This window comes from Notamacropus eugenii, chromosome 1, assembly GCF_028372415.1.
Source record: "Notamacropus eugenii isolate mMacEug1 chromosome 1, mMacEug1.pri_v2, whole genome shotgun sequence".
Lineage (NCBI taxonomy): Eukaryota > Metazoa > Chordata > Mammalia > Diprotodontia > Macropodidae > Notamacropus > Notamacropus eugenii.
This window is the reverse complement of record NC_092872.1, coordinates 486041231-486058439: the sequence shown is the minus strand read 5'-3', so window position 1 is coordinate 486058439 and position 17209 is coordinate 486041231. Positions and strand designations below refer to the sequence as shown.

General features: G+C 40.5%; 1 protein-coding gene across 11 annotated transcripts in view; it reads left to right on the top strand.

Moving 5' to 3' along the window:
- SARDH (sarcosine dehydrogenase) overlaps nucleotides 1–17209 on the top strand; it is a 155306-nt gene that overhangs the window by 68081 nt on the left and 70016 nt on the right. For 10 of the 11 annotated variants that reach the window (XM_072632878.1, XM_072632875.1, XM_072632876.1 and 7 more), the window contains 4 exons: nucleotides 3149–3232; nucleotides 6399–6512; nucleotides 8964–9102; nucleotides 13087–13200. In XM_072632878.1, coding sequence (XP_072488979.1) covers nucleotides 3149–3232; nucleotides 6399–6512; nucleotides 8964–9102; nucleotides 13087–13200 — 451 coding nt within the window. The remainder of the gene's footprint in view (nucleotides 1–3148; nucleotides 3233–6398; nucleotides 6513–8963; nucleotides 9103–13086; nucleotides 13201–17209) is intronic. The other variant, XM_072632881.1, reaches the window with a different exon arrangement.

Here is a 17209-nt window from a genome sequence, read left to right as displayed (position 1 = left end):
ATGACTTGCCCAAGATGATACAGGTAATAAGTATCAGTCAGAATGCAAAACCAAGTCCTCTGAACCCTGGACTAGTGCTCTATATCTCCATATCCCTTTAACTTACACTTCTTGTTTGAATGTGATATGGACTAGGATTCTTGCAAAGTGATTTGGGGTTTTTATATACACCCCTCCTCTTACCCCCACCCCCTCCTTGTTGCCCCATTCCCCTGTCTTATGGTCTTCACAACCCTTTCTCTTGTCTTTAAAAGTCCAGCCATAGTGTAGTGGCATGAACATTTGGATATGGAATCCTGAGTCTGAACCTCAGATCTGCTTCTTACCATGTGTTTGACCCTGGCTTTGTCATCTGTAAAATGAGAAGGCTGGGCAAGATCAGGGGTTCTTAACCTTTTTTGGGACACAGATCTCTCATTCAAATAATATACTTTAAACATGCATTATTAAAAGAAATGCTAAATTTCAGTTAGAAGTTAACAAAAATAAAGTTGTAATTTCTCCCCCATCCAACTCCATGGTTCACCTTAAGTCTATTCCTGTTTTAGTTCATCTTTAAGGTCCCTTCTGGCTTGAACATTCTATGTTCTAAGGCCCTTTTCACCTTTTACATTTCATATTTTAAAGCCCTTCCAAGCTCTTGACATTCTGTGTTCTAAGGTCCTTCCCAGCTCTGATATTTTGTGTTCTGAGACCCCTCCCAATTCTGACATCCTGTATTCTGAGACCACCCCCATATCCCAGTTGTGATGTTCTGGGTTTTATGCTTTCATCCAGCTCTGACATTCTATATTTCAAGGCCCTGACATTCTTTATTCTAAGGTCCTATCCAGTCCTAATCTGCTGTGTTGTGAGCGTATTGATCAATTTCTGAACACAAATCTCTACAAGTGTGGGAAGAGTCTTTGATGTTGTACAGCAATGTAGTTTATCCCTTAAGGAAACTAAATTTTCCTCTAGAAAACTGCACTGAACTTGTATGCTCCCAAGATTTGGACTCTCATTAGTGATAGAATAGGAACACGAAGACATGATAACAGGTCCCCAAGAGAACCCAGCAACATCAGTTCATTTCAGAGGACTGCCCTGAAGCAGTGATAGAATAAAATCCACTTGCCTGACTTCTTCCCAATATAGTAAAGATCCCCAGTCCTATCTCCTCTTCTAGAAGTTCTTCAGAATAAAGCAAAGCAGATTCAAGTTTTTCTTCAGCACCCCCAATCAGAAAGAACATTAAAATGGACACAATAGTCAGTGATTATAACAGTCTACTGCTTGATAAACCCAGGGATCCCAGCATCTTGGATAAGAACTCACTGTCTGACAAAAAACTGCTGGGAAAACTGGAAAATAGTGTGGCAGAAACTGGGCATAGACCAATGGCTGGCACCATATACTAGAGTAAAGTCCAAATGGGTACACGATCTAGGTATAAAAGCTGATACCATAAACAAATTAGGAGAGCAAAGAGAAGTTTATTTTTTAGATTTATGGCAATTGGAGGAATTTATGACCAAACAAGAGATAGAGAACCTTATGAAATGTAAAATGGATAATTTTGATTATATTAAATTGATAAGTATTTGCACAAACAAAGCCAATGCAACCAAGATTAGGAGGGAAGCAAAAAACTGAGAAAGAAATTTTACGACTAGTGTCTGTGATAAAGGCCTCATTTCTAAAATATATAGAGAACTGAATCAAATTTACAAGAATACAAGTCATTCCCCAATTGATAAATGTCCAAAGGATATGAACAGACAATTTTCAGAGAAAGAAATTAAAGCTATTTATAGTCATATGAAAAAATGTTCTAAATCACAATTAGAGAGATACAATTTAAAATAACTCTGAGATACCACATCATATCTATCCAATTTTCCAACATGACAAAACAGGAAGATGATAAATGTTGGAGAAGATGTGGGAGAGTTGGAACACTAATTCATTGTTGGTGGAGCTGTGAGCTGATTCAACCATTCTGGAGAGCAATTTGGAGCTATGCCCAAAGAGCTATAAAAATGTGCATACCCTTTGACCCAGCAATACTACTTCTAGGATTGTATCCCAAAGAGATCATAAAAATGGGTAAATGATCCACATGCACAAAAATTTATAGCACCTCTTTTTGTGATGGCCAAGAACTGGAAATCTAGAGAAAGTCCATCAGTTGGGGAATGGCTGAACAAGTTGTGGTATACGAATATAATGAAATACTATTGTGCTATAAGAAATGACCAACAGGCGGACTTCAGAAATACCTGGATAGGCTTATATGAACAGATGCTGAATGAAGTGAGCAGAACCAGGAGAACAGTATATGCAGTAACAGCCACAGTGTGTGAGGACTGTTTTTGATAGTCTTATCCCTAAACAGCTATGCAAGAACTTAAAATATTTCCAAAGGACTCATGATGCAAAATGCCTTCCACATACAGAGAAAGAACTGTGGAGTCACAACGCAGAATGAAGCAGACTATTTTCTTGCTTGTTATGCTTAGTTTTGTTTAGTTTTACTCATGCTTTCTCCCATTCATTTTAATTCTTCTATGAAACATAACTCATCTGAAAATGTGTTTAATAAGAATGTATGTGTAGAGCCCATATAAAATTGCTTGCTATACTGGGAAGGATGGGGGGAGGGAGGGGGAGAAAATTTAAAACTTATGATAGTGATTGTTGAAAATTGAAAACAAGTAAATAATTTGGAGGAGAAAAAAAGAAAAAAACATTAGAAGTCAGGAGTCCTGGGTTCTAGTCCTAGAACTGTCCCTTGCTTGCTATATGACTCTGGCTAGTCATTTAATTTCTTTAAAAAAAAATTTAATTTATAGAATAAAACAAGCATTTCCATAACATAGTATAATAAAATAGATGACTGCACACAAAACTGAAAATTTGTTATGCATAACTTGGTATTTCTTTTAAATATATAATAGTTATCATGTAGTTTTTTTCACCTCCCCCTTTTTTCCTTTGAATCAGGACACATTCATTGTTGGTGGAATTGTGAACTGATACAATCATTTCATTTCTCTTGCCTCCAATTGTAAAGCTAGAAGATTGAGCTAGATGGCCTCCAGACCCTCTTCTAATTTTGACATTTTTGATGCCTTACTCTCATCTCCCTTTTCATCTTTCTGTCCAGGAGCTCCTCCAGCAGGGGTGTGTGTTCCAGGAAAGGCACGGCTGGGAGAGACCTGGATGGTTTCACCCTCAGGGACCAGCTCCAGTAAGTATTAGCTACAGAATCTGGCAGTTAATTCAGACCTACAGAATAAAAGACAGTCAATAACCTGCTGACTGCAGCAGTCCCCACTGCCTCGTCTGAGTGTGATGAGAGTCCTTCATCCTTCCCCCAAAACATTCCCTCACCTGCCTGCCATATCACCTCTGGGAGATTCAAATCCCAGCTTTGCTCTTACTACCCATGTGATCTTAAGCAAGTCATTTGGATTCCTTATCTTTAAAATAAAGGATGACTTTCAAGAGTCATTCCAGCTTTAAATTTATGGTCCTATGACTTTTAAAATGAAACTAATGATTCCCTTTCTTCCTCCACTTTATCTCCTGCCAGTATAATTATGCTGAATTGAGTCAGTATTTGTAAAAAGTGTTTTGAAAACTATAAAGGGCTATACAGATATTATCATTCTCCAGTTATTGAAAGGGGGTTGTTAAAATACAAAAAAAAAAAAAGGGAAAAAATGGATAGAGTGCTGGGTTTGGAGTCAGGAAGACCTAGTTTCAGATCTCACTTTGGACTCTGTGTGGTTCTGAGCAAGTCACTCACCATCTAGCTAGACTTTAGGCTTCAGAGTTTCAGTCAATCAGTAAACATTTATTGTGCCTACTATGTGCCAGGCATTGTGTTAGGCACTAGGTAAGTCATACGTGGGCTGTTAATCACTTTTGGTGGTTCCTAATACTATGACACAGTGGATGGAGTGCCAGGACTAGGGTCAGGAAGACCTGAGATCAAATCCAACTACAAACACTAGCTGGGCAAATCACTTAACCCTGGTTGCTTGTTTCCTCATCTGTAAAGTAAGTTAGAGCAGGAAATAGAAAACCATTCCAATATCCTTGCCAAGGTAACCCCAAATGGCATCACAAAGAGTCAGACATGACTGAAAAATTGAACAACAATACTGACAAAATCACAGATCCTTCATTTATACATTTAAATGTATTATATGTATATAAAATGTATATTTATATGTATACATTTATATATTCCATATATATCCAGAATGTATTCAGAAATATAAGGGCCTTGAAAAACTATGCAGTCCAGGAGTTCTTAACCTTTGTTAAGATAGAGCCCTGGGTTTGGAGTCAGGAAGATCTGAGTTCATATCTAGCCTCAGACATTTACCAGCTATGGGATTCTGAGCAAGTCACTTAATCTCCATCTGCTTCAGTTTCCTCAACTGTAAAATGGGGATAATAATGGCACCTACCTCCCAGGATTGTTGTGAGGATTAAATGAGAGAATATTTGTAAAGCATTTAGCATAGTCCCTGGCACATACTAGGCACTTAAAAATGCTCATTTTCTTCCTTTCTTTTTTATGTGCTGTGGATCCTCTTGGCAATCTGGCTAAGCTAATGGATCCCTTCTCAGGATTATACTTTAAAATGCATAAAATAAAATGTATATTATGACATTTAAATTGTTCAAGAGATATAATTTCTAGATAATTCATTGTTTTATTAATGCTAGAGTTTTATTAATAAAAGAGGTCAATGGTACTTTGGAATGCCAAAGATCCCTCATGAAGAGGTGGCTCACAGTTTATACGCCCTTGGAAGAAGTGAGTGTTCCTGAGGAGGGCAATCAATTCTGATCAGTTAACGATTAATGGGAAAATGAATATTACAATGAGAAGTGGGCTCACTCCAGTGTGGGACTGAGAGAATGACATCATGTCACTCTTGGACAAAGAGACTAACTATCTCTATACCCAGACCACCTCCAGCTTTTGGCAATCTAATCAAAAACTTTATCCCCACCCAAGCCTGAGTAGAACACAATTGGGCTTTCCCACATTAGGTTAAATTCCTTAATCTGGTCTGACCAAAATTGAGGAAAGTTAATTCAACCTCGTTATCAGTCATGTCTTTCAAGAGAGTGACCTTTGAAATGAGGATTGTAGACAAAGGAGGAGCTTTGGATCTCCTCAAATCATTAGTTATTAATAATAATTTCTCTCAGTAATTTCTATTGCACAAGAAGCCATTTATATTGAAATAGTTCTCCAAAAAAAAAGAAATAGAGTTATCTGTTTACCTATATGTTCAAAAACAAGTTCACTGACACCAGGTTAAAAACTCCTACCTAGTCCAATCCCTTCCTTTAATAGATGAGGATAGAGAAATGAAGTGGCTTACCAAAAATGAAACAGCGAAAAAGTGGTAGATCTGAGCCTTGAACCTAGGTCTTCTGACTCCAAGTCTAGTGTCCTGCCTTCACAGAGGGGAGAGGAACATCATGAAATCTAGCTCCTGAGCATCTGGGAACCACTATCATAAATCTTTGAACAATACAGAATTTAAAGATAAATGAAATTTTTAGAGTAAGAAAGAGACCTGAGATCATCTAGTTCAACCTCATTTTGCAGGGAAGGAAACAGACCCTGAGAAATCTACGCCTGATAGGGGCGAGTTGGGGGTAGAATATGGGTATGACTCCCAGTTCCCTACTCTTTGCTCTATGCCAGGCAACCTATTCCAGAACATCCTTCTTAGCTGAACAACGAGAGAGATTTTGCCTATACATGCCTCCTTGAAGGACCACTGCCTGTGTGCTAGGACATTGTTACCCCGAATTTCAACGATCTCTACAATGACTCTCCCACTTGCTGGCCAATGCCCCAGATGCCTCATGTACAATGAATGGCACACCGCTAGCTAAATAATCAAGGCTGATTGTTCATTTAAAGAGAAGGAACCCCATGGAAAGCCTCACTTCCTTCAGCAGAGCTGTTTTTGCCAGGCCCCTGGAGTTTGGGGGCATGGTTTGTATAAGCAGCAGAGCCTTCAGTGAGTTTGCAGTTTTCTCCTCATCCTGCACCTGTGGCACTGTGGCTGAAATTGGAGGTGAGATTAGTGAAGGGTTTGGCAGCTTCACTAGTGTGAGAATTAGCTTGGCTCAAACAGGCCTGGTAAAATGAGCAAGGGGAATTAGGGAAGCATCAGCAAGGGACAAAGAGCTTCATTAGCAGACATCTGAAGTGAGATGGAGACATCAAAGCTTGAATAGAGGCCAAAAAGAGAAGATACAGAAAGGCCTAGGATTACCCGGGTGGAAACTCACAAGACTCACTCTTGTCATCTCATTTGCCAGGGTCCATCTCCACTGTTTCTCCAGAATCCTCACCTCTCTTTTCTTCCTAGATCCTCCCTTATGACTATTATGGGGCATATGAGCATCAACCCCACAAAGACTACAAGTATAACAGACTGCTTGGTGATGAATATACCTTCAATTACCCTCCTCATCATGATGTTGTAAGTAAAAAGGATGATTCTGAGGTTGTTCAGGAGAACCTGGGTTTTCTCAATCCTTTGTAAAAAATTATTTGTTGACCACCCACTAGGTCTGGTGCCAGGGATAGTGAGGAGCTTGGTTCCTGTTAGTAAACACATTCACATGAGTGTTTTCCCAGCCCCCAATACTCCACTGATTTTGATATGGTTCTTTTTCCCTTTTAAGGAGAAATGTGCCATTTTTTTTCCCTCTAGGAAATGACCCCCACTTGGCAGAAGGAAATGGTTCTCAGTATCACCTGGAGCCCCTCTGAATGCTTGATCAGAACACAAGACACACTTTCTCCTGAAAGGGGGATGGAATCATGCTTAACTCCATCTCTTTGGGCATCTCTGATCAAGTTCAGGGTAGAGTAAAAAATGCTGCTCTAGCAGGTGACAGATCACCTTCTTGGACAAGTCTAGGATACCTAGGCACTCCAATATTTTTGCCAAGAAAATCCCAAATGGGGTAGTGGGGAGTCAATCACAACTGAAATGATTGAACAACAATAAAAGATTAATTTAGTCATATCATTTCCTTTAACTCCCATTTTTGTAATAAAATTTTTTAAAGGCTGCAGAATTAAGTGGATATGGTAGGCATTTATATCCCAACAATGGAGAGGGCTGGGGTTAAAGGTTAAGTGGATAGGGTTCATCTGGGGGCAGAAGGGTGGGATGTATGACCCAGGTCACAGAAGGGAGGGCACCAAGTTGTGTTTGAGGGTCAGTGCTACTCTGCCACAAACTAGCTTTATGACTATGTGGACAAGTCACTTCACTTCCCCGTTCTGGGCCTTAGTTTCTCTATTCATACAATGAGAGGGAGCTCCAAAGCTCCTTTTCAACTTTAACATCTTACAGGCTTTTTTTTTTTAGGCAGCTGGGGTTAAATGATTTGCCCAGGGTCACAGAGTTATTAAGTATCTGAGGCCAGATTTGAACTCAGGTCCTCTTCACTCCAAGACTGGTGCTCTATCCACTGTGCCACCTGGCTGCCCCACCACCTTGCATTCTAAGTAACCTACCAACTCTAATGTTCATAGCTATGTGATTCTTCCGAGTCACTTCCCTGGGACAACCTTAGTCACTGTGGGCAGAGGGGACCATGGACCCAACTGAAGGTGACCAGAAAAGATTAACTCTTATCCAGGTATAACAGAGCCCAGTCTGATAAAACATGTCAGAGGCACTGGTCCGTGCTGAGATTGGAGCTTTGATTCATCCAATCTCTAGTAAGGGATCTGAAAAATTCCTTGAAGTGTAAAAAACACTATTGCTCATGCTCTAGAAATTTACCAGAATCCATCATGCTGGGGCTGAGAAGCACAAATGGATATCAGCCTCAATGGACTTTTATTTTTGATGATGAGATTCTGCATCTCAGAGTAAAAGGGTTTAGACCAAAGAATGAAGCTTTATCACCCTTCAGTCAGTTAACATTAATTAGGCACTTACTATGTGCAAGACACTATGCTAAACCCAAAAACACAGTCTCTGCTCTCAAGAAGATGATATTCTTAGGAAGATAACATGCTAACAACAAGTTGTGTAGAAAATATATATGGGGTTCTGTTTTTCTTGTCTTCTCAGTGGGTAAAGAGTGGGGAGAGGGAAAGAATTTGGAGCTGAAAATAAAATAAAATTGAGTCAAAAATATATCCAGGGAAAATTCACAAAGTATTTTTAAAGCACCTACTATGTGCCCAGTCCTGTGCTAAGTGTCTCGAAGGAGACAAAAGGAGTAGAGGGTACAGTTTCTGCTCACAGGGTGTTTTCAACTAATAGGAGAGAGAAAAATTCACACAGAAGAAACAAAGAAAAGTATGTGGTCTGGTGCTGATTTATAAAGAGAGATTTTGTTAAGGAAAGCAGAAGGAGGGCATTCCAGATAGGAGGAACCATTTGGGGAAAAGAAGTGGAGAATAAGACTGGTGTGTCTGTGGGACAGACAGAGGATTGGTCTGACATGGGGGAGTGGGAATGGTGCATGATTAGGAGCAGGGAGACACACATTTGAACAGGTTGGCCAGGTTGTGAACATCAGGCAGAGGATTTCAGATTGATGCTATCAGCTGTAAGGAGGCACAGTAAGTTCCTGTTCAGGAGGGTGACTAACTGAAAGCATAGTTTAATGAGAAGACAGGGTAGTGACAACCAAGTGTAAGCTTGTTTGGAGCCCCAATCACAACACCTTCAACCTCTCTAAATCTGCTTCTTTCTGTAAAATGGGCGTAAGAATACTTCCACTACATCCTTGACAGCGCTATCATCAGGAAAAGGCTTTTGTAAGTGCTATTGAAATGTGAGTTATTATTAATTCTCCTTTGTTTCTGTTCTTTCTCAAAGAACTTTGCATTTTTCTCCCTGCAAGTGTTTCTGTTAAAGAAGAAGAATTAAGCACCCTCTCCTCCCCCATGTTTGTTTTAGATCCAGAAGGAGTGCTTATCCTGTAGACATGCGGTGGCTGTGTTTGACATGTCTTACTTTGGGAAATTCTATCTGCTGGGTCCCGACGCCAGGAAAGCTGCAGATTGGCTCTTCTCAGCTGATATCCACAAACCCCCAGGTAGGGGAGGGGGGAATCTCAGATAACAGGACCATTCAAGGTGCCCCCATGATTCATTTTTTTTTTCATGGAAACCAAGTGTAACCAAGGGAATTTGGTGACACTTTTGTAGTTGTTAGAATGACCTTTCATTTTTAGGTCCCCTGACTCCTACCTGTTGTTAGGTCTTGGTAGCACCAAACGTTTCCTAGGTTTAGCACCTAGGACTTTGAGCTAAATTTTTGCAAAGGGGACTCCAACAGGCTCAGAAATTCTTTGAGAAGCTCTATCTTTCTATAGCCCCGAGGTCTACAGAGGCAGCCTGGACAGTCACCAAACCTACAGGCCTGGTGGCCAGATGCATGAATACAGACCTTAAGTGATTCACGGTCAATTTGTCTGACCTTAGTAAGTAAGGAGAGAAGGCATTGAAGGTAATATCTCAATTTCTTTAAGGAGCATTTCCTCCATTTATTATGTTCCAATGCTGATCAAGTTTTCAGGCTGCGTAGAGTAGAAAGAAAGTGGACTTTGCTTGGTGGTTCTGTCCCTAAAACACTATGCTCTTGAGAAAGTCAGTCCCACCCCTTCCCCAGCTCACCCTTTCACCCTGCCCCCCACCCTCCTTCAATATCTTTATATCTTAGTGATGAGTTTGGATAATATGCTCTCCCTAAGGAAGAGACCTTAAGAGATGACTAAGACATAGAATTAGGGAGGCAGAGCTAGAAGGGACCTTAGAGGTGATGAGGTTCCACTCTCTCATTTTAAAGATGAGGAAACTAACTGTACTATAAAGCAGGAATTATCAAAACCACTTGGTATTGGCTAAGAAACAGAGAGGTAGACAAGTGGAATAGACTTGGCACTCAAGATGCAGTAGGCAAGGAATATAGCAACCTTCTGTTTGATAAACCCAAGGACCCCAGCTTCTGGGATAAGAACTCATTGTTTGACAAAAATTGCTGGGAAAATTGGATAACAGTGTGGCGGAAATTAGGCATAGACCCATACTTGACACCGTACACAAGAATAAAGTCCAAATGGGTACATGATTTAGGTATAAAGATTGATACCATGAATAAACTGGAGAAGCAAGGAATAGTGTATTTATCAGATCTATGGAGAAGGGAAGAATTCTTTACTAAAGGAGAGATAGAAAGCATTATGAAATGCAAAATGGATAACTTTGATTACATTAAACTGAGAAGTTTTTGCACAACCAAACCCAATGCAACCAAAATCCGGAGGGATGTAGTAAATTGGGAAAGAATTTTTACAGCTAAGCTCGGGGATAAAGGCCTCATTTCTAGAATATATAGAGAACTGACCCAAATGTATAATCATACAAGTCATTCCCCAATTGATAAATGGTCAAAGGATATGAACAGGCAATTTTCAGAGGAAGAAATTAAAGCTATCTATAATCATATGAAAAAATGTTCTAAATCACTATTGATTAGAGAGATGCAAATCAAAACAACTCTGAGGTACCACATCACACCTATAAGATTGGCAAACATGACAGAACAAGAAAATGATAAATGCTGGAGAGGATATGGGAGAGTTGGAACACTAATTCATTGTTGGTGGAGCTGTGAGCGCATCCAACCATTCTGGAGAGCAATTTGGAACTATGCCCAAAGGGCTACAAAAATGTGCATACCCTTTGACCCAGCAATATCGCTACTAGGACTATATCCCCAAGAGATCATAAAAATGGGAAAGGGTCCCACATGTACAAAAATATTTATAGCAGCACTCTATGTAGTTGCCAAAAACTGGAAGTCAAGGGGATGTCCATCAATTGGGGAATGGCTGAATAAATTATGGTATATGAATGTAATGGAGTACTATTGTGCCATAAGAAATGATGAACAAGAAGACTTCAGAGAGGCCTGGAAGGACTTATATGACCTGATGCTGAGTGAAAGGAGCAGAACCAGGAGAACTTTGTGCACAGCAACGACCACAGTGTGCGAGAGTTTTTTCTGGTAGACTTGGAATTTTGTAATAACGCAAAAACTTCTTATAAAAAAAAAAAATCCCAAAGGTGGTTCTCAAGGCAAGATGCCTTCCACACTCAGAGAAAGAAATATGGAAGTCACTCACAAAATGTAGCAGATCATGTCTGTGTATGTGTATGTGTTTGTGTTTCATGTTTTGATTTGTTATATGATTTCTTTCATTTATTTTAGTCTGACTACATAGCATGACTATAGTGAAAATATACTCAATAGGAAAGTATATGTAGAATCTATACAGAATTGTATGCAGTCGTGGGGAGGGAGGGGGGTAGTGGGGGGTAGGTGGGGGGGGATAAAATCTCAATTGTATGGCAGTGATTGTTAAACATTAAAAAATAAAAAAAAATAAAAAAAATAAAAAGATGAGGAAACTAAAGAGCAGAGAAGCCATGTATCCGCCCCCTCCCCCCCAAGGTCACACAAGTAACAAGTGGCCATGCTAGTCCTAGCTATCATTTTAGATGCATCTCTAAGCTGGTCTATATCATCCCATCCAACTAGGAATCTGTCCTGTGTTTAAGGACCCCCAAAATAAGATATTCCATAGTGCCCCTCAGGTAATCCTCCTAATATTCAGCATTTTTCTCAGTATTGGAAAGTTATTCACTATGTCTGCCCTACATCTCTTGTACTACAAAGAAGAACTAGTTCTAGGCTCAATGTAGATGGAAAAGTAGTGTCTATGCAATGTGAAGCTGGCTTGATGCCAGCATTAAAGAAGATGAAAGAAGGAACTAGATCATGAGTGAATCCAGACCTCTTTCCAAAAAGGGGATACTTGGGAAAGGAGAAGAGACCCAGCTTCCTTTAGAAGGATACAGGTTGTTGTTGTTGTGTTTGTCCTTCATTCTCGAAGAGGACCATGACATCAGGATGATGACATGACTTGCAGTTGACTCTGATCTGAGTGAGGGAGGGTGTGCAAGGTCACCAGCCTCACTTTCTTCTCCTGAGCCATCTGGGCCAAGTGGCCTGATATTCATCAGGACAACTGGAGATAGTCCAGGATGCAATGGGAGACCCAGGCCCTTTCAGGCTAAGGTCTTATCACATTCTGACTTTGAGTTAGATACACCCATTCAATGAATAGGCTTCTTTAAGTTACTCAAGGGATGGCTTCTTTAATAAAAAAAAAAAATCAAACCAGGAGGGCAAAACCCTCAAAGTTCCTGGGTAAAAGAGAAACAATTATTATCTAGTAATTCCATTCCCTCTGTGCTAGGTGGGTGGGGACTTGTCTAGTCTATGAGCTCCAGAGTGAAATGGGTTTAAGGCTTGATCTTTGAGCGAGAAATGTAGCCAGTAAATCCAGAGGAAAAAGGCAGCTTTCGGCCACGAAGTGTGCCTATGAGGGATAATTGGGTAAGTGGCTCTTCTATTGGCCACACTAGATGAAAGAATTAGAATTATTTACTGTGTACCCATTACAGGAATCTCAACATGGAGTCATGTGCCCTTACCTCCATTGACTCTAGTTTAGGATCTCTGTCTCTCCAAGGGGATGCCTTTTTTGTTACTCCTAGCCCTTTTATTCTCTGTCCTCCTCAACTCTAGTTCATGCATATATCATGTGGGAGCACCTAGGTGGTGCAGTGGATAGAGCACCAGTGCAGGAGTCAGGAGGACCTGAGTTCATATCTCACCTCAGACACTTGACACTCACTAGCTGTGTGATCTTGGGCAACTCACTTAACCCCAATTGCCTCATCCTGGGTCATCTCCAGTCATCCTGATGAATGTCTGGTCACTGGATTCATATGGCTCTGGAGGAGAAGGGAGTCTGGTGACCTGCACAGCCCTTCCTCACTCAAAACCAAGTCAAGTGCAAGTCATGTCATTATTTCTCTGATGGCATGGTCTTCTTTGGCAATGAAAGACAAACACACACATGACATGTGACTCTTGGCCAAATCACCAACTCTTTCTGGACCAGTCTCATATACAATCATCCCCTCTCCCTTATTCCTCCTTTTCCCAGGCTCTACAGTGTACACCTGCATGCTGAATCATCGGGGAGGCACTGAGAGTGACCTGACAGTAAGTTGCCTAGCTCTGGACCCTGAGGCCTTTCCACTTACCCCTTCATTTGAAGGTAAGATATACTTGAGTTACACTGCATCAGTGGCTTATCCTTGGATGAAGCAACAAAGCAGCCCCAAATGTTTAATTTCAAGAACCTGAGTCTTTAAATTGGGGACAATGAGGTCTAGAAACTGAAGTCTCCCACAGAGCTGACTGCCTAATTCTTCCCTCTGTAATTATACAGTTTAACCTGTGGGTGGGTGACCAGGTGTAGCATAATTGGAGGCCTCATTGTGAGGTAAAAAGTAGGGCTTGATCAGACTCCCCAACAGGTGCAATGAATACTCTGTGATTATATCTATGAATGTGCCTGTGGCTTACAGAAGGCCTTGACTGTGGGCTAGTTTTTATAAAAGAAGCCTGTTGAGAACCTGTAGTTGGTTGGTTTAGCTGGCAGAATACAATGTTAATGAATTCACAGTCTTTCATCCCAGGTCTGCCACACTAATTGTGTAACCTTGGACAAATTAAGACTCTTTGTTGGGCCTATTTATGTTCCCTATGCTCTAAATCTATGATTCTGCGGGCTGTATTCATTTTTACCCCCACTCTACCCTGCTACTCCTCTCCCACTAACCCCTTCCCCAGCTCCAGGGGTCAATGAACTTCATTCACTGCTCGATGGCCACAAATGGCAGCCCCCATCCTGGCCTAGCCTTTCAAAGTGGTTGGGGGATGATTCAGAGTTAATTCACCCCTCTCCTCTACTGGAAAACAGTCTAAATGAACAAGATTATTGCCTTTTTTGACAGGAAGGCCACGATTAACTAGTGTCAGTGTATTTGAAGAAGGAAGTTACACTAACTGTGCTACTTTCATTTAAACTGTGATAACCATATGAAGGCTCACAGGCTCTAGAAGATGGGGGGAGTTGTACTTTCCTGTGCAGGCATCCAGATCTTCTGCAGGTCTGAAATCTGCGAGACCCTGATTCTGCTCCATGCCAGTAGATTTCCCCCTTTTAATTAACCTGGTCATACTCCCATGATGCAGTATCATATAGACTCAGCACACTACCTCTCCCATCTCCAGAGCTCACCTCCACATAGATATTGGTGCTGAATCCTGGACAAAAGGAATAAGACCCAGTCTTTTTCTGGGAGCAGTCTGCAGTCCATCTAAGAAGACAGAACACATGCAATTCAAAGAGACTAAAGTTCACTTACAAAGTGACGTTGAACAGAATCAGAGAATGTTAGAGCTGGAAAGAACCTTGGGAAAAAGGATATCAGAACATGAAGTGACCTTAGAATGGAATATTAGAACGTATAATGTCAAAGCAAAAAGTTACCTTGGAGTATAAAATGTCGGAACTGGAGGAGATCCTAGTACGTAGAATGCTAGAACATAAATTATTATCAAAGCAAAACATGACCCTGGAAACATAAAATTTCATTACTGGAAGAAACATAGAATGCCCCAGAGCAAAAAGTGACCTTGGAAAACAGAATGTTAAAGCTGGAAGAAACTCTAGATAATAGAATGCTAGACCATAGTATGTTAAAGCAAAAAGTGAATTTGTAGCATAAAACAACAAAACTGGAAAGGACCTTAGATGCTAGAATGTTAGAACATAATACATCAGAGCAAAAAGTGACCTTGAAATATAGAATGTCAGAGCTGGAAGAGACTTTAGAACAGGGATTTTTTCCCTGGGACCTGTGGACAGATTTCAAAATATCCATGAATTTTGGTGAGGAAAAAAACATTTTTATTTTCAAAAACTTCTAACTGAAATTTATCATTTTCTTCAATTGTGAATTTAAAAATACACACACACATATATATGTTCACATGTAATGTGTATATAGATACACATATGTGTGTATGTATTTTGGGCAGGGATTCACAGAATTTACATTACTGCCAAAGGAGTCCATGATACAAAAATGGTTTGGAATCTCTGCCTTAGAACATAGAATGTTGGAACAATAAAGAATCTTAGAATCTTGCCTAGAGAAGGCAAGGACAGTACCAGTTATCTAGTCCAAAGTCTTCATTTCTCAGGTGACAAGGGGACAGGGGAGGTCACTGCCCAGGGTTACACTCTGATTCAGTGGCAGAGTCACAATGAGAATATTTCTAGGTCTCCTGACTCTCAAGGTTGGATGCCACAGAACAGACTGATTATCAGAGGTCTGAGGATGACAGAGGTAAGGGCAATCAAGAAGAGTTGCTTATCTACCAGTGAAATACAAAAAAAATGCTGGTCTCCATGCTAGGGTTTGGGGAAACTCCTAGGCGCATCTCCTTCTGCATGGGGAGTTAGCAGTGAGGCTGAGTAAGCTCATAGACTCATGGAATGCTGCAGCTAAAAGATAACTTAGAGGTCATCCAGGCCATCATCCCTCTCATTTTACAGATAGGGAAACTGAGGTCTAGAGCTGCAAAGTGGTTTCCCCAGTGTCTATTTGGTACCAGGGAGGAAAGGGCACAATTACTAGACTAGGTGACAGGGAAATGTGCTAATTGATTCTCAGAGTGTTTTGTGCTGAAACTTGGCACCTAAGAATAAAATTAAACTGTTTTGTGGTGAGGAAGTTTGCACATATTTCTGCTTTTTGACCCTGCTAGCATGAGCTTGTAGGTGGTTAGCAGTGTACTGCTGTTTCATTCTCATCATGAGGCCTTCTTCTCCCAGTGGAATAGAGCTTTCAGTGATTATAGGGATGATGCCAAGTTTTTAGATAGTACCTAAGGAGCTCAGTGTTCCTCACTCCAAGATCTGGGCTCAATCTATAAAGGAGCATTGCTCCAGCATTCATAGCATGCCATTTTTTCCCTAGGGAGTCCCTGGGAAAGACCTCCAGATTGAAGGAAGAGATGGTTCCACCATCCTCTGCACTGGTCAGATTGCATCTGCAGTATTGCATATAGTCTTGGACATAGTATTTTAGGAAGGACACTGTTGAATTGGGTCACATCCATAGAAGGGCTCCAGAGTGTGGAGAGGACCAGAAAGTATGCCATTCCAGAATTTGTTTAAAATACTGGGAATGTTGAGCCTGGAGAAGAGAAGGCTTTGTGGAGACCCAAAAGCAACCTTCAAATATTTGAAGGGTCTTCTAATATGGAAGAGTGCCTTGCATATACGAGGTGCTTAATAAGTGCTTTTTGTTGGAAAACAGATTATGTTGATTGGCCACAAGGAACAGAATTAGGATCAGTGGGTAGATGTTGCAGGGAGTCAGGTTTTAGCCCAATATAAGGAGTAATTTCCCCCAATTGGAGCTGCTCCAAAGCATGATGAGAAACCTTGGTAAGTTCTTGGTCACTGGAAGTTTTCAGAGAGAGGCCACTTGTTAAAAATGTTTCCTTTCCTATACAGGTTAGGCCAGCCAGTTGGGCTAGATGACTTTTGAGGTTCCTTCTGCGTGTGAGATTTTTAAGATGCTAAATCATTATTTGAAATCAGTTGATAGTCTTCTGTCTCCATGATATCCAGGCAATGGGAACTTACTAAATGGTAGTAGTGAAAAAGACACTGAGAATCCAGAGACCTGGTTCTAAGTTCCAGTTCTTCCACTCACTTGCTACGTGACCTTGGGCAAGTCATTTGGCCCTTTTGAGCCACAGTTTCTTCCTCTGCAAGAGGAGAGATGACAATACTTAAACTGCCTACATTATGGGGCTGTTAGGAAGAAAATGTTTTTCAACTAAAAATACTATGTAGACATGAGTTCTCTTTTTAATATGAAATTTTATTTATTTAATATGAAATTTTGGGTTTTTACATCACCAAATCTTCTCCAGTATAAGATCTCTCACATATAACAAATAATATTTTTAAACACAAAGGAGAAAAAGGAGAAAAAAAGCAAAACTCATCAATATATTTTAAAAGTCTAAAAACATACGTATCAGATAACACTTGTGGACCTCCCTCCCTCCTCTGCCAAGGGATGGAGTGGGAAAGTCTTCCCATATCTCTTCTTTCATGCTATGCTTATTCTTTATAGTTTTGCAGTATTCACTTTTGTTTTTTTAGTGGTTATTCTTTCCATGAACAATGCTGTAAT